Source organism: Notamacropus eugenii, chromosome 7 (genome assembly GCF_028372415.1).
Source record: "Notamacropus eugenii isolate mMacEug1 chromosome 7, mMacEug1.pri_v2, whole genome shotgun sequence".
Taxonomy (NCBI): domain Eukaryota; kingdom Metazoa; phylum Chordata; class Mammalia; order Diprotodontia; family Macropodidae; genus Notamacropus; species Notamacropus eugenii.
Window position 1 is genome coordinate 155,029,857 of NC_092878.1, and position 18,110 is coordinate 155,047,966.

At 43.7% G+C, this 18,110-nt stretch overlaps 2 protein-coding genes across 3 annotated transcripts in view; both read right to left on the reverse strand.

The window, feature by feature from the left end:
* The window catches only part of DCK (deoxycytidine kinase), a 28,425-nt gene extending 25,004 nt beyond the window's left edge, over positions 1–3,421 (reverse strand). The window contains exon 1 of one of the 2 annotated variants that reach the window (XM_072624448.1): positions 3,235–3,421. In XM_072624448.1, coding sequence (XP_072480549.1) covers positions 3,235–3,325 — 91 coding nt within the window. In that variant the 5' untranslated portion in view covers positions 3,326–3,421. Of the gene's footprint in view, positions 1–2,191; positions 2,312–3,234 lie in introns of those variants that run through there. The other variant, XM_072624447.1, reaches the window with a different exon arrangement.
* A 13,705-nt stretch (positions 3,422–17,126) lies between these two features.
* The window catches only part of MOB1B (MOB kinase activator 1B), a 53,681-nt gene continuing 52,697 nt past the window's right edge, over positions 17,127–18,110 (reverse strand). The window contains exon 6 of the mRNA XM_072624449.1: positions 17,127–17,356. Within this exon, the coding sequence (XP_072480550.1) occupies positions 17,279–17,356 (78 nt within the window). The 3' untranslated portion in view covers positions 17,127–17,278. The remainder of the gene's footprint in view (positions 17,357–18,110) is intronic.

Here is an 18,110-nt window from a genome sequence, read left to right on the forward strand (position 1 = left end):
CTGCCCTGAGATTCTAGAACCAGAGGGCAAAATAAATATTCAAGGAATCCACAGAACACCACCTGAAAGAGATACAAAAAGAGAAACTCCTAGGAACATTGTCGCCAAATTCCAGAGTTCCCAGGTCAAGGAGAAAATATTGCAAGCAGCTAGAAAGAAACAATTCAAGTATTATGGAAATACAATCAGGATAACACAAGATCTAGCAGCTTCTACATTAAAGGATCAAAGGGCATGGAATAGGATATTCCAGAAGTCAAAGGAACTAGGACTAAAACCAAGAATCACCTACCCAGCAAAACTGAGTATAGTACTTCAGGGGAAAAAATGGTCTTTCAATGAAATTGAGGACTTTCAAGCATTCTTGATGAAAAGACCAGAGCTGAAAAGAAAATTTGACTTTCAAACACAAGAATGAAGAGAAGCATGAAAAGGTAAACAGCAAAGAGAAGTCATAAAGGACTTTCTAAAGTTGAACTGTTTACATTCCTATATGGAAAGACAATATTTGTAACTCTTGAAACTTTTCAGTATCTGGGTACTGGGTGGGATTACACACACACACATGCACACACGCACACACACACACACACACACACACACACACACACACAAACACATAGAGACAGAGTGCACAGAATGAATTGAAGAGGATGGGATCATATCTTAAAAAAATGAAATCAAGCAGTGAGAGAGAAATATATTGGGAGGAGAAAGGGAGAAATGGAATGGGGCATATTATCTCTCATAAAAGAGGCAAGCAAAAGACTTATTAGTGGAGGGATAAAAAGGGGAGGTGAGAGAAAAACATGAAATTTACTCTCATCACATCCCACTAAAGGAAGGAATAAAATGCACACTCATTTTGGTATGAAAACCTATCTTACAATACAGGAAAGTGGGGGATAAGGGGATAAGCAGGGTGGAGGAGATGATGGAAGGGAGGGCATGGGGAGGAAAATGCAATATGATGTTGACACTCATGGGGAGGGACAGGATCAAAAGAGAATAGAAGTAATGGGGGACAGGATAGGATGGAGGGAAATATAGTCAATCTTATACAACACAACTATTATGGAAGTCATTTGCAAAACTACACAGATTTGGCCTATATTGAATTGCTTGCCTTCCAAAGGGAAGGGGTGGGGAGGGAGGGAGGTAAAGAAGTTGGAACTCAAAGTGTTAGGAACAATTGTCGAGTAATGTTCTTGCCACTAGGAAATAAGAAATACAGGTAAAGGGGTATAGAAAGTTATCTGGCCCTACAGGACAAAAGAGAAGACGGAGACAAGGGCAGAGAGGGATGATAGAAGAGAGGGCAGATTGGTGATAGGGGCAATTAGAATGCTTGGTGTTTGGGGGGGAGAGGACAAAAGGGGAGAAAATTTGGAACCCAAAATTTTGTTAAAATGAATGTCAAATAAATAAATTAAAAAAAAAAGATAGAAGGGGAAGGGATCAAGGGAGAACTGATAATCAGTCCTTTTGCATGTTATTGGATAAGTAAGAAAACAGCTCCTTTCTTTTTCCTCCTCCAAAGGGAAAGTCGCAAAGAAAAAAGATCTTTAAAAATGAAGTTGGCAACGAAGGAAGAGTTAAGTAAGGAACAAGAAACTTAGAGGATGCCCAAAAAGTGGGAGGACACAGAGCAGGACAGTCTGGAAGGGGAGGCCAGACTTGGGTGTTTTTCTTGGCTACTTATACAGTGAAAAGAGGGGGCTGTACTTGGAGTTCAGATACATGTTACCTGTATAACTTTGGGCAAGTCACATGATTCCCCCAGCCTCCGTTTCCTCATCTGTATGATCTATAGGCAAGTGCGATTGATGAGAAGACCAAAATTGATCACAAGTCACTGTGTGTGTGGAAAACAAATGGATGGTACTTAGAAGAAGCAAAGAGCAGGAAAGGAAACACTGAAAAAGTCAACAACCATAATGCTCATCAGAGGAGTGAAAAGCATAGATGGTGTTCACGAGAAATCATCCAAAGATATGCTTTAAAAAAAAGGTCAGGCCACCAAGTGCATTCTAAAGCATTCCCCCAGCCTCTCACACCGGACTATTGGACTATTCTGCCTTCCTTCCCTTGGTGCTGCCAAAGAGGAAGGGATGCTCATGCTGGTCACATCCTAAAAAGTGGAAGAAATGCTTCCCTCACCACCGATCTGGAGCAGAAGAACAATACTTACTCTTATGTTCCAGCCTGGGCAACATCCAGCTTTTCAGCCTTTTTTGGAACAAGCTAATGCATTAATATTCTTTATGGAGGCAAAAAGGAACGCAGCCAAGACCAAAAAATGGGGAAAAAGTCATGGGAACGGAGAAGTTCCTAACCATCAGTTTCACACCGAGGTCACCGTGCCAAAGGCCATTCTGCACAGAACCCTAAGACCAGGGGCTGGAGGTGAAGGCACCCCAAACAAAGCATAACGGAGCGTTCCACCGAAGGGCAGCAGGAGGTGAGGGCTGTGCGAGCACAGAACGACAGCAAACACGGCCTGCAAAGAAAGGCCCTGGACTTGGGGTCGGAGTTCGGGGAGGGTTTCTGGGTCACTGACAATTACTGCGGGAACTAGGAATTTCACTTCGCAAGGCCTCAGTTTCCTCATCTGTAAAAGTGAGGAGACGGAGGAGAAATCTGGGAGAAACTGGGCCAATCCGGTGATCTGGGGAGAATGGGGGCGCCCCGCGGGACCCTCCGGCCGGCACACAAGCCCAGGGGCCCGGCGTGCCTCAGTTTACCCACCCGTACCCGGATCCGGGGCACGGGGGGCGGGGTCGGGAAGGGTCGTGACGGAACCAGAACGACATTATTAAACCAGCCGGATCCCCAACAACCCGGGCCGCCGTTCTCAGAGGCCCAGGCCCGGCTCCCCGCCCCGCCGCCTCGGGCTCCATTACGAGGCCCGCCTTCGTGACCTCGGCTTCTGCGGTAACTCCCGGGGCGGGGGGGGGGCGGTTGAATGAAGATTCTGCCCAGAAAGGAAACGGGGCCGGCCCCGAGAGAGAAGGACTGCGCGGTTATTGCGCCCTCTGACAGATGGGGAAACTGAGGCCCTGCTCAGGGAGGGCACTTCGCCGGGGCGGCAGCGCGGGAGGCCTCGCGGACTCCTCGGGGAGGAGGAATCCTCCCCCTCCCCCTCCCCCACCCCACCGGGGAATGGTTCCGGGCCAGGGGGCGCAGCCTCGGTTTCCCCGACCATCACATCCGGGGGATCCCGCGGCCCCTCACCGATGTTGCCTTCGACAGCGATCTTCCGGATGCGGGCCCCCCCGGCGCCGGCGGGGGGCGACGGGCAGCTCCTCTTGGGCGGGGTGGCCATGTCGTCTCCTCGGACCGGGCGCGGGGGACGCGGGAAAGGTTTCACCGCGCTCGCGCCGCGCCGCCAGGCTCTTTTGATTTTGGCGCGCGGGAGAGGGGAGGGGGCGGGACGATGACGTCAGAGCACCACCTCCTCTTGCCCCGCCCCTCCGCGGAAGTTTCCCTCCACCGCCCCCCACCCCCGGCCTAGGCCGCGCGTGCTCACTCCGAACCCCGGCTGGCGTCGAGAGCGGAGCCTGGGGGTGGGGCTGAGCCTCCTCCCGCCACCGCCTCCGCCACGGCCCCTCCTCCTCCCGAACGAACCAAGACGAGAGACGCCAGTTGGAAGTGGCCGATTTCCGAATGATCGATGGACGCTCGCGGAGGGGCGCTCTCCTTGGCAGCCGCGCCTGCGCTCTGGGCGAGAGGCCGGGGGAGGGGAGGGGGCCGAAGGCCGGTGTCGAGCGCCGAGCACCGTGCGAGCTCCCGGACATACGGAATGAAGGAACAGAGCCAAAGAACAGGCCTGCCCTCAAGCAGCTTGCGCTCTAATGGGGGAGACAAGTCACAGAAAGGGGCTAGTAAAGGACCGACGGGGAAACTGAGGCGCCGAGCGGTGAAATGACCGGCTCAGGGCCACGCAGCCTGCCCGAGTCCCTGAACCCTGATCCTGCGCACGCTTTCGTCTCCACCGCCTGCTGCTGGACAGCCCAGGAACCCCAAAACCGTCCAGTGAGGAAGGAGCCCCAAAACCGTCCAGTGAGGATACTCCCGGGAGGAGGGAACCCCCAAAACCGTCCAGTGAGGAAGGAACCCCAAAACCGTCCAGTGAGGAGGGAAGGAGGGAACCCCCAAAACCATCCAGTGGGGAGTCTCCCGGGAGGACGGAGCCCCCAAACCGTCCACTGAGGAGCCTCCCGGGAGGACGGAGCCCCAAAACCGACCAGTGGGGAGTCTCCGGGGAGGACGGAGCCCCCAAACCGTCCAGTGAGGAGCCTCCCGGGAGGACGGAGCCCCCAAACCGTCCAGTGGGGAGCCTCCCGGGAGGAAGGAGCCCCCAAACCGTCCACTGAGGAGCCTCCCTGGAGGTCGGAGCCCCAAAACCGTCCACTGAGGAGCCTCCCGGGAGGAGGGAACCCCCAAAACCATCCAGTGGGGAGTCTCCCGGGAGGACGGAGCCCCCAAACCGTCCACTGAGGAGCCTCCCTGGAGGTCGGAGCCCCAAAACCGTCCAGTGAGGAGCCTCCTGGGAGGAGGGAACCCCCAAAACCATCCAGTGGGGAGTCTCCCGGGAGGACGGAGCCCCCAAACCATCCACTGAGGAGCCTCCCTGGAGGTCGGAGCCCCAAAACCGTCCACTGAGGAGCCTCCCGGGAGGAGGGAACCCCAAAACTATCCAGTAAGGAGCCTCCCCAGAAGAAGGGCAAGAGCTGACTTTGAGCAGTTTTGAGTTTTTTGCATGTGGTGGACAAAGGCCTGCAGGACATACAGACCTTCTACACCTAGAACATCTCCCTTTTCCCAAGATGCAGTAGCACTGGCGGGTTGCATCCCCACGGGGTGACTGCTACCTCAGGTTTTAGGGGCAACGCTGTGGGTCTACATGAGTGCCCACCAGTGGGATCTCCATCAACAATCAGTTATTAGATACAATTAGCCAATGGATTTATTGAGATGGCTTAGTAACACACACGACACACACACACCATAGCTATAAAACATTCTGCTTCCTCCCTGCCCCAGAGCATGATTTTGTCACTGAAATATATGTACACTTGCACAGAACGAAGAAATAGAGAAGGATTTGGGGAAACAGACCATAAGACAGGCGCTAAGGAATGCCGTAGTACTGATGAAGGCCATCAGTTGTCCATATGTTTGCCGAGCACCTAGTAATTTCTTGACTTGCCTTAATTTTATCTTCTCAAAGGTGGAGAAATCAACAAGGGGAAATTCTGTTCTGGAACTGATTCTAATTCAGAGGAATTGAGTTCTGGAATTGAAATGAGGGAACCCTGGGAGGAAGTGACCACTCCATTCTAGAGTCTCTATTAAAGACTAAAAGAAATAGTCTGACAGTCATTCTAGATTATTGGAAAGCAGGTTTCAAGGAGGAACTCATGGCAAAAGAAGAATTTCAAAATGAAGTAATGAAGACACATCCCAATAAGAAAGAAAAATGAGATTTGTCCGAAGGAATCAGTGTGGATAAAGGGAAATTACCAATCAACTTAAATACACTCTTAATAGTAGGAGAAATATACAGAAGATGGAAACAAGTTCAGGTAACAGATGCTCCCAACTGAGCACAGTACTAGCGAGGAGATCTGACAAGGGGATAGTAATAAGGATAGCTAACTTTTACAGAGCTCTTACTGTATACCAGGCATGGTGCTAAGCACTTGACAATTGTTTGTCCTTCATTTTAAAGAGGACCAGTGACATCGCAGGTGATGTCTTCATTTGCATGTGCATTGGATGTAAGTGGGGCAGGGTTGCACAAAGTCATCAGCCTCACTTTCTCTCTTCTAGAGTCATAGAAGTCCTGAATCCAGGGGCAAGACAAAAGTCAGGACATCTGGCTACTGTCCAGGATGCAGTGGATGACCTTGTTGTCCTCAGTGTCTGATTGAGCTCTAGGCACACCATAGTTCCTGCTTCAGCCTCCTTCATCGCTCTTGGAACAAATTGTTCTCATCTGCTCATTCCACTAGGGGAAGTCTTCACATGCTTGGGGTTGACTTCCCCCTAACTCATCAAGGGTTTTGAGGCCTATTGGTTATCCTGAACCTGGTTTAGCCCCTCTGCTCAGATGTTTTTGTCCAGGTGTGGCTACTGTATATGCTACAACTTGTTGGAGCCATGGGTGAGAGTTGGGTGAATCAGGTGGACAGCTGAGCAGTCCTGAAAAGGGCTCTTCCTGAGTTCAAATCTGGCCTCAGGCACTTACTGTGACCCTGGGCAAGTCATTTAACCTTGTTTGCCTCAGTTTCTGTAAAATCTGTAAAATGAATTGAAGAAGGAAATGGCAAACCACTCCAGTATCTTTGCCAAGAAAACCCCAATGTAGTCATGGAGAGTTGAACATGCCTGAACAACACTAGTTTAGTAATCCTGTCAGAAAAGCAAATGAGGTTCATCAGACATGGCTTCTTTAGGAAGCCACATTGGCTCTTTGCAATATGCTTCCCTGTATAGATGTTTGCCAGGCATCCTCTTAATGATCTGTTTTGGAATTTTCCCAGGAATCCATGACAACTTGAATAGTCTGTAATTTATAGACTGTTCTTTCCTTTTTGGAAAATCATAACATTATGCTTGCTCCAATCTTATGACAGTTCTCAATTTTCCAAGATCTTTCCACAGCTCAGTCATTGTATTGGCCAGTTCTTTAAGTCCTTCAACGTGTAGTTCATCAGGGCCAAGTGGCTTGATTTACATCAAGAGTAGGTAGGTATTCTCTTATCCTGGCCTTATTTCTCTTAGGTATCAACTCTACTAGAGATTTTCATTCTGTCATTGAGTATAAAGTTCATTCTCTTTTGCAGAACAAAACAGAATTGAAATAAGAAATGAGAAGCTCTGACTTCTCCCTTGGCTCTAGGCTCACTCTCCCATTCTCCACTTGCACTTTCAGGTGAGGTCCCAGTACGTAGCTGCTCCCACCCCCAGAGTTCTAGGGGAGATCTTGAAGGGGTGGAGGTATCATTCTAATCTCATGAGCCCCCACTGGTGTGCTTCCCCCCATTGATTTTCATTTGATATCACTTAGCCAGACTTAATTAGCTTTTAAAAATAGGTATTAACAAAGATAGTATAATAAAAACAACTGATATAAAACATCTCCTTTCCTCCCACTCCACCAAAAAAAAAAAATTATTTAACAAATTCTCCTGCCAATAAAGACAGAGTCTGGGGGAAAGTGGGCTCAAGCTTAGAGGGCCCATGTTGCAAAAGGGTAATTCAACAGTTCCTAGTTGCTGCAAGTCCTTGGGATACTCATGGAGCTCCCCTTGGGTATGCTAAGTTTTTTATACCATCTTCAAGCTGTGTTTCTTCAGTGTGTCTATTTGTTTTTGGCTCCCAAAGCACTTACTATCACCAACTGCTGCTGTCCTGGGGCTGCTGCTGGGATGCTGATGACAAAAAATTTTCACCCCTCCAAGTTTCTGAAGATCCTTCAGTCAAGGTGGGGAGAATGAGGATCATCTTCATCACCCTCTCCCCCCACCCAAACTGATTCCCTCTGAGTGACTTGGCTGGAACTACTACTCTATCCTGGCTCTAGATTGGAATTTCCTGGGATCTGAATTGGTCTGCTAGTTATTTTTTTAGATTTTAAATAACAGGGCAATTCAAAAACACTTCCTGTGTGGTATTATTATACTTCATCCAGTGGCCTTCACTTTTTCCAAATTAATCAAGGATTTTTTCACACCTAGTTAATATGCCTTTGATTGTTAATTCAATAGAAAAGTCCAAGCTCTCTGATTATTGAGGCAAGGGGATGATTCACTTCTCTTAAATATCTATTGATATTTATCCCATGGAGCAGAGGTTTTATTTCTTCCTAAGAAATGATATCAGTGGAGTATGGACCCAGTAATACACCAGATCTGCTTTTGATCACCAGACTAACTATTTGATATTTTGGGTTTTTTCCTTATATCAACCCACGTTTGATCATTTTTAAACAAATAACCACTGTTTGGTTTATGTGCTGGTCTGAAGAGATGGAAGTTTGACAAGTTAATTGGGCAATCACCTTAAGCTAGAATGAGAGATTTGACTTAGGGAATTTAGCCCTTAAGAAGAGCCTAAAAGAATTAGCTTGCTGAGCTAACTTCCATTCTTTTATCCCCTCAAACACCCTAACATCCCATTTCTCAATCTATTCCACTCCTATGACTTATTCTCACACTGTTCCTGCTATGGTAAAGGACAGACACATCATTAATCTTGGCATTCCCCAAGAACTCTCCTGCTTCCATGATTCAGAACGCTGAAATTCCTGTATCTGATCATAACCTCCTTTCATTCTCTCTCCCTGTGCCCTAGCCTTCCTAAATCCATTCTTATTACCTTACTTCAAATAAATAGAACCATGATTTCATTTGTGTCCCCTTTTCAAGCCTGAATAGGTTTTTCATGAATTCTTGCCATACGCAGAGAAGATTATACCCTCCAGCTCACCATTACCCATCAGTATTTCATTTCTTTGGTCAAGAATTCTGAAATTCCTTTGATGATAACTTCCCATTATTCAAACTCTTCCTATAGCTCACTCCCAACCCATTCTCCATCCTCAATGTGCCCTCTAATCTCATGCCTTCTCTGGCTTCACTTTCCTCCATTCTCAATTCCATCCTTTAGTTAGCCACTTAAAAGTTACAAAATCTTCTCTTCTCAAACCCCTCACTCCCTTTTCCTATTACTGTTTAAACCTCAACCTTGAATTCCATCTTCTTCTCCTCTGCTCCTGCTTATGTGCCCCTGAAGGGAGCTGGAGAAAGGCATGCTCACTGCAACTAGGCAATTCTTTATTCCTCCAATTCATTCCAAACATGTCTCAATTCCCCCACTCCCAGACCCTTCCTTCTTTTCCCCTCCTCTCACAATGACATCTTTTCATCTTTATTGAAAAAAGAGGTGACTCGCCATGAGCTCTCTCTTCTCCCCTTGTTTACACTTCAGAAGCCCTGACATGACTCTCCGTTTTCTTCTCATTTACCCCAATCTCAGGAAGAGGTGGCCCTTTTCCCCACAAAGGTCAAGACATCTACTTGTGCCATTGATCCCCTAAGCTCCTGTCTTGTTCAGGAAACTGGCTTTACATGATTCTCACTTCCAGTCGTCAATGTCTTCTTATCTATAGTCTCCTCTGCCACCTACCACTAGTTCAGACCTTCTTATCCTCAAGTAATCCTCACTAGACTCTCAAACTGTATTTCTTTATCTCTCCATTTCTTATTCAAACTCCTTGAAAAAGTTGTCACCATATATGTCTCTACCTACTTTCCTTTCACACTTCTTCACCTTTGGTTACCTGACTTTTGTCCCCATCATTCAATAAACATGAGAACCTATTAGAAGCCAAGTGCTAAGAGTTGGGGATACAAAAAGGCAAAGGATAATCCCTGCCCTCAGGTTTACAATCTAAAGGAGGTAACATGCAAACAAGTTGTGGTTGTGGAGGACTGTGACATCAGGAAGATGATGTGACTTGTAAATGAATTGGATTTAAGTGAGGGAGGGCTGTGCAAAGTCACCAGCCTCACTTTCTCCTCCAGAGCCGTCTGGGGGTCAGTGATCAGATATAAGGCAACTGGAGATGGCCCAGGAAGCAAAAAAAAAAGTATATATACACACACACACACGCACACACGCACACACACACACACGCACACGCACACGCACACACACACACAAAGCTAGCTATATACAGGATAAATAGGAGATAACTAACAGGCAAGGTACTAGAAATAAGAGGGGTTGGGAAAGGCTTCCTTTAAAAGATTGGATTTTAGGTGGAACTTGGAAGCTTGGAGGATGGCCAGAGAAAATTCCCAGAGCTGAGAGAGATGGGAGTGTCTTGTTCATTGAACATTCAGTATCACTGAATTAAAGAGTATTCATTCGTAAGGTGTAAGAAGACTGGAAGACTAGCAGTTCACAATTTCAGTCCCTCCATATAGCTGATCAATTGCCCGATCTGTCATTTTATGTCCATGGTCTCCTTCAAATCTCAACTTTTCACTTGCATATCCACCGAGTCCAGACCTCCATCCCCTCATCTGAACTATTCCAATAGCTTCTAAATTGATCTTATCTCCCGTGTTTCCTCTCTCCAATTCATCCACTACCATTCACCCAGAGGATTTTCTTGAAGGGCTTTGCAAAGCATCCACGTCACTTCCTTTGCTCAAAAAATTCCAGTTGGCTCCCTATTGCCACTAGAACCAAATACGGACTTTTCTTTTGTCATATAATGCCCTTCACAACCTGCAATCAGCCTCTAGCCAAACGATTCTAATTGCCGTCTGTCATGCTAATTCCATCTTGTTATCTTTAGTCAGTCTTCCAAGCCTGCAGTCACCCACCCACCCCAATTCCCCATCTCTCTTCAAAATCTCTGACTTCTTTCAAAGCTCAGCCCAAGTACCACCTCCTACATGAGGCCTTTCCTGCTCCGGCAAAATTGTAGTTTGTACAAATTTGTTTGCCTTCACAGATGTGCACGTTATTTCTATTTTAGTGGTGTCCAACTTTTGGTGACTTTTGGTATTCTTGGCAAAAATACTGGAGTGGGTGGGGAGGGAGGGAGGTAAAGAAGTTGGAACTCAAAGTGTTAGGATCAACTGTAATGTTCTTACCACTAGGAAATAAGAAATACAGGTTAAGGGGTAAAGAAAGCTATCTGGCCCTACAAGACAAAAGAGAAGACGGAGACAAGGGCAGAGAGGGAGGCTAGAAGAGAGAGCAGATTGGTCACAGGGGCAATTAGAATGCTTGGGTTTGGGGGGAGGGAGGGGATAAAAGGGGAGAAAATTTGTAACCCAAAATTTTGTGAAAATAAATGTCAAAAGTTAAATAAAAAAAGAAAGAAAGAAAGTGGCTTGACATTCTGCAAAAAAAAAAAAAAATACTGGAGTGGTTTGCCATTTCCTTCTCCAGCTCATTTTACGGAGGAAGAACTGGAGTAAACAGGATTAAGTGACTTGTCCAGGGCCACACAGCTATTAAGGGTCTGAGGCCAGATTTTAACTCAGGAATGAGCTGCCTAATGTAAACTTTGGGGGATGGGCACCAAGAAATGGATTCTTGCCTTGGTATTCCCTATAACCAGTAGTACTTGGGGCATTAACAGTCCCTTAAAAATGCTTAACCAACTGTAACAAATTGAGGTAAGTCCCTCAATTGTACTACACCTTTTATCTAAGGTAAAGGTGCTGTAACAGAAAGGTGGTAGGTAGGTCTCAACAGATCAATTCCCCCACCCCACACTGGCCAAAGTGAAAGGATTTTCAAGTTTGTATCTGAACCAGAGAGATACTGGTATCTAAGTCTGGTTGATACTGGTTCTTTAGGCAGAAACATCCCTAGAGAAATTTTATCAAGGCTTAATGGGTTAACTTCCCATGATTCTCCAAGTCTCTGATTTCCTACTTGACAATTAATCAGCTTTGTACTTTTTCTTTTAATTTGGTGGAGTGAACTTGCCAGAAATAACGTGTGAAAATAACCAGTTCTAGTAATCTTTTCAGGCATATCCGCTATAGTAAATTAGCACTGCTTTATAAAATCAGTTTCTAGTGAATTTGGTTAGCTCTGAATCAGTTCTCCAAAGCCAGCCTGATTATCTTTGAATACCTGTGAACCCACAAGGGCCGAGGACTAGAATCTGTTCCCATGAAGACCCCACCAGAACAAACAACCCACTAATGTGTGTGTGTACATAAAAACAGGTATAATCATTCAAAAGACAGGCACAATAATCATGGCCAAACATAGCTATTTATTCATGTTTTTTCCTCTTTTAAACAGCAGTTTCTTACTGGGAAAAAAATCCTAGAATTTAAATACCTCCTCAGACCATTACATACCACAATCTGTATATAATATTTACATCTCTCAAATAAAACATGTTACGAATTTTTCTGACATTCATTTTTTCCCTCTCTTTCAAAATCAAAATGATGTACTGGTATCACCTAAGATAATAATCATTAACAACTACAAACTGAAGTCAGATTGGCACAGTTAGCTTACAAGTTCTCATAATGCATTTCATATTTTACATCTATTTTTTCAAGCTGCTTTAATATAAAGTGGATATGACTCTCTCCATGACAACAGGGACCATGTCCTTATAGGTTTTACAATTGTCTAACATACTGTAAACATAACACGTATGTTCAAATAAGAATGATCTTCCACTTGTAGTTTTCTTGCTACTTTCACCTCAAGAAATTTTCATTTATTCAGAAACTGACACATGCATTTATTACATTCTTTTCTTGTCCCAGATTTTGAGAGTAAACACACTCTCAAAACACAGCAAGAATTCAAACAGAAGCATTCCCTGGACAAACGGTGCCCCCTGAATCCTAGTTGGACATGTACAAAAATAACAAACTACACTTAGTGGATGTTTAAAAAAAATTTCCTAAAAATACAATAATCTATGAAGAACAATTTTAAGAGAGAAAGTGTTCTCAAAATGAAAATGCACTTCCTGAAATTTATTTTGAAACATTCAGAAGAACTGCATTTCAGCCATAGGAGAAAACATGTGCAAACTAACAACCACCCAGCCAAAGAGTTCAACGTTCGTTCTCTATGAGGGGAAGTGTTATCTTAAAGAATAACAACAAAATAAGACAAAACATCATTGCATCACTAACAATCTTATCACCAGTGGCTGGTACGTCAGTAATGCAGACTTTGAAGAGTTCTAAATAGAACCCAAACAAGTCATCTTTAGAAAAATCAGTAAGGATGTTAATTACCTCTTCTGACACAACACCCAAAACCTTTATCAATAATACTTCAGAACTACAGAGAATGTTGGCTATCATGAACCAGATACGTAAGTGGAGGAGAGAGGGGAAGAAAGGTACAGAAAATTAATAGCAGCACACAGACAACTTACCTGGAGAAGGGAGAAAAAAGAGAGAAAGTGGACTGAAGGTCAGTTAGTGCCTCTATTTCCTGTCTTAAGGAAGGGCAATTTTCCAAGTTCTCCTTTGTGCCATATAGAAAAAAGAACCTTGAGACATGGACTATTTGTCACTCTAACCTGTATTATCTTTCTCCCTCCTAAGTTATTAAACATTACTTCAGCTACCAGCAACAGCCTTAGTAGTTGTGTACTTCCTAAGTGAATTCACATCCCTGACTTGACAATCTTAAAAAATATAGAATGATCTGTGTTTAGAATTCTTGTTCCATCTCTACAATGTAAACTTCCTCTTCAATCATGAGGTAGGTTCACCTCAAAAAATTGCCATCCAAAACTAAAGGACAAACTTATCAGTAGCTAAAGTGATTCCTGTTCTGTACTTTATGATTACCACACAAAACTTAATGTTAAAAAAAACAACAGAAATCTAGAACTGTTTCAAAGGATCATTTTGTTTACAGATCCAGTTTAGTTTCAAAACAAGTTGGATTTGATTTTTTTGTGCCCATGTTTTCAAAAACCACAGGTATGGTCCACATCTTTCCTAAAAGCCATGGAAAAGTAAAAGCAGGAATGCTGTGGATTCAATCTCAAGCTCAACTAACAGAACAATGTTTATGCTACGGACTTCTCACATCCAGTGATCTCCAGCCTCTCATTACAGTTCTGTGTGAATGAGGACATGGATAGGACTGATGAGGGTCAGTAAATGGATTTCTTCTGGACTCCTCTGCCTTAACCATAAAGGTATTTACCCAAAGCACTTCCTAATCCAAACTGTCCCACAGTGTCAAGCAGGATCTACAATCTCTGTCCCAGAAGTCCCTGAACACCAAAGTCCTTGAGAACTTATTTTTACGATGCAGGACTAGAAGGTAATAGAAAGGGTTGTTTTGTTTGTTTTTTAAAGAAAAACAAATATTAGCAGAATTTCTTTAGTCAAACAAGGCTAAGTGTATTTGGGAGGCCATACAATGATTCAAATGATCCTGCCATGTGCTGAAACCATTTTCAGAACTCAAGTTGCCTTCAGAGCCTGTAACACTCTTTTGAGCATCATCCATATTCACCTATCTTTGTCTTAAATTTAAGGATGGATGTCATTTTAGGGGGGCAGCCAAAACTCATCCAGAGGCAAGCAGGATGAATAAGATAATTAAGTTGGATGATACTATTTTTAGTTCAAATGAAGGTGCAGTTGTAATGTAATTAATGTAAGGTGATAACACAGATTTTCTCGTGTGGCTGGTAAACTGGTTCTGAAGGCAATTTGAAAGGAGGAATTCCAAAGACACTTTGAGTGATCGTGGTAGCCTCCCAAAATAAGGAAACACTCATTTGGATGAATACATTATTGCATATAATAAATAGTTGAGATGTCTGGAGTTTAAAAAAAAAAACAAAACTGAGTCATACACTATTAGATTCCACATATTATAGTTCTCACCTCAACAGTCATCGATGAGCAGAAAAGCATTAAGTACCTATCTTCTAGTGGGATAGCTGTCCAGCAAGCGGAGGAGGAGCTTAAAACTAACAACTAAAATGAAATCTCCTGAATTTCAAAATGTCCATGCCATCTGTTTCCAACATAAGCGTGGGGCTATAGTGTTTACTTTCTTTGTGTGATAAACGAAATACATTCACTCATCTAAACAGCTGCTTCAACTTTTCAGAGTTCAAGCCTATGCTATGATTCAACAGCATGGCTTCTATGAAAAGAAAAGGAAAGAAAGAGCTTAAAAAGTTACAGCCAGTAGCACCATCTATGGCTAACTACTCCCACAATTTTTAATCATTAAAATTTTCTGTCCTGTCAAGTTTTAACTTAACCAGGGTACCTAGCCTACATTTTGTTTTGTTTTCAAACACCACTGGTAGTGTTCTCTTAAACTTTCAACTGGAATTTAAGGGTTTAAATATTTGAGAACAGAAAAATGTTTTTGATTCAGGTCAAGGGAAGAAAGAAGCCTGAAAAACCACTAAGTACAGATGCAAAAGCAAAATGTGATGCCAACGTAGATTTTACAACCTCTCGTGGAAAAAAAAATCAATATTAAACAATTTATCTTTAAAGTAACTGATTTTATGTGTTATGGGAACTTCTACTTTCTAGCCATATTTAAAACCAAGGAGTATAAGCCAGACCCCTTCTTAATGAGAGCCTCTCTACTTAAAATACACAGAAACAGTAGCAGCATCCACCAATCCCAATGTCTTTGATGAAAGGAGTACCCAGAGGCAGGTACCTGAGGTTCTGGCACAATGAGAACAAAAGCTTATCTATAAACACTGGGAAATCAATGTATACTTAGAAACATTAGCTTAGACTTAGAGAATCATTATACTCCAGCATAACAGTGCTACATAACGTTTATCAGGTGCAAGAATAATTCCTCGTTCTCTCTCCACTTGGCTACTGCAGCCCTGCTGTTAGTGGGTTTACATAAGGTGAAATGTGACATGGAAGACCACTTGGGTGACCTTGTGCTTTACTTCTCTGTGCAGATGGGATCCTTGGTAGAACCCTAAACCACCTGGCACCCAGTTGTTCCTGAATGAACTAATTCAGGTAATATCTATTTGGATAACTACAAGACACTTTTTTTCCCTTAAAGGAGAAGCACCTCATTGCTATGCCAGTCTGTGATGGATGGATGCATCTCTGCCAAGGCATTACTTTCTTGAGAAACAGAGCAAAGGCAGTTCTGGGGAGTGTGATGTTAGTGACATTCATCATGTCACTGCTCTGTTCAATGGGAAAGTGACCCAAAGTGCTCTTCATCTGAATTATTGTGCAAGAAGGAAGCAGGGGAGGACTGGACTTGGCCAGCTCCAGCAGGCAGACACTGGTATCAGAGAAGAAATCAGAGAAATCTGGGGGTTTCATAAGAACAGCTATACCTAAGTGAAATAAGAACAGTACCTAAGCTACTGGCACAATGTACAAAACATTCAGTTTACTAAAGTGTTATAAAAGGATGGAACTCATTGAAAACTTATGTTACTTTTAAAATTAGTCACTGTTTTGAATACTTGATTATACCACATAATAAGAGACTTTCCTTTCCCGTTAGAAACTAGCTGGAGTTTAAAAAAAAAAAAAGCCAACCTTCAAAAAGGGCCAGCAGCAAGCAAGAGAATGTGTCATTAAATGTGGTAGTCACTCTTTAGTCATATAACAGTTCCATCCACTAATGGAAGCATTGAAAAATCACCTGTACTTCTAAAAAACTCCTTCAACTCCTTTTTTATGTCTATGGTGAGAAAGTGTTTCATTCTCTACTAATGGGAGTTGGTTCTAAGTGCAAGAGGAGGGATTCTCAGAGACTGGGTTTACAAGGAGGTTCATCCCTGTTGCTGCTTTCATGGGCTTTTCTTAAACGTTATTTCAGTGGAAATATTTCTGATTCTCTTCACAGTGGAAGGAGATTTATGGCTCATTTGGCAGTTGGTGAGAAACCTCCCCAAGGGGGCTGCTTCTTCACATCAGGAGGTGGCAATAAATACTTGATGACCCGAGTTCGGGCACGTGTCTGCATGAAGGAGTTACCTTGGAGTGGGAACACATTAAGGGATGGAAAAAGACCTGCTCGTAACTGAACGTTCATCATTTGGTAAGCAGAGTAACACACGTCAACACCACCATTACTAACATGAATGACTGACAAATGTTATTTCTGCTTTTTTTTTTTAAAGATCTATATTCACACCTTCAAGAATTCTGTTTCTTCATGTACTAAAAGCTGGAGATCATCAATTTAGGCAAACTATGGCTTTTTAAGAATTAGGTAATCTAACAGAAATATCATCATCACCAAGCATTGTGGGTAGTGATGAGTTCTTTGTGTTCAGCAATGCTCAGTCTACTACACCTCAGAAGTGGGCCTTCTGCCAAGGCACTTAAGAAGGTAAGTCTTTTATGTCAGGAATGGGCCACAATTTACACCATGGAAACCCATCCCCCAGTAGGGTCAAGCACACAGCATCAGCTAAAAACCTACAAGGAGGGAGACGCCCATATCCAACCCTTCCCCAAATCCCAAACAAAAACAAAAATGTCCACACCACTGTATGTCATTAAGAGAAAAGATTGTGCTCCACCAAAAGCATAGAGAATGGATCTTGGTTGCCTCTAAAATAACAGAAAAAGTTTTCATTTATTTAGGAGGAAAAAAATTAAAGGAAAATAAACTCAAATAAATCCCCAAACCACCCAACCAAATAACAACCCCAAATATACTCCTAAGAGCCTGATTTAAGCAAGACAGGATTGGAACAGCCTCTATCCTCTCATCTGTCCTTTGAGGTCAGTTTTTCAATCAGTTCTTGGAGAGGAGCAAGTTCTCTTCTGTCAATTAAGTTGAACTCCTGTATATATGTGAAGAGAGAAAAAAAGACACGGGTAACATTTTATATGTATTTTTATTCTACAGAAATTTTTTATATATCTGGGGTAAGGTTCATGGAGGAAACAAGGATAACATCAAGACTGTGAACATCGCTGACTAGAAGGATGATGAACCAGGAAAATTTTTAAAAAGGGGGGTGGTTATTGAGGAGAAAGGACATTCAGCTTGAAATAACAGGCAAGTAGAGGCACATGACTGGAGCTGAGGAGTCTCATATGCATAGACATAGTTAAACAAATGGAAGCTGATTAGGTCACCAAGTGAGAACAGATAGAAGGAAGATACTAGGGCCCAAGAGAGAGTCTTGGGAAACACTCACAGTTTGGGGACATGATATGGAAGGTAGGAGAACGAAGGCAGAACAGTGCCACAAACCCAGAGAAGAGACTACGCAGGAGGAGAATGGTCAGCAGTGTTACATGTTATGGAGAGGTCAGGAAGGATGAGGATCAAGAAAACCCCTGGAGATCTGGCCGGTAAAAAGTCACGGGAGCTTCAGCTGAGCAGTGAAGTCAGGAGCCAGATCATTTGAACAATACCCACCTGATTCCTAAAGGACATATTAGAGCAGGGCACTATAACAGATACACCTGCAGGCACAAAAACTGCCTAACCAACCCTCCTTATAAAAAACCAAACGCTAAAATGCAGAACACTGTATCTGCTAGACATGGCTGCTATCACAGCTGGTTTGCTTGCCTAGCCTAGGAGGC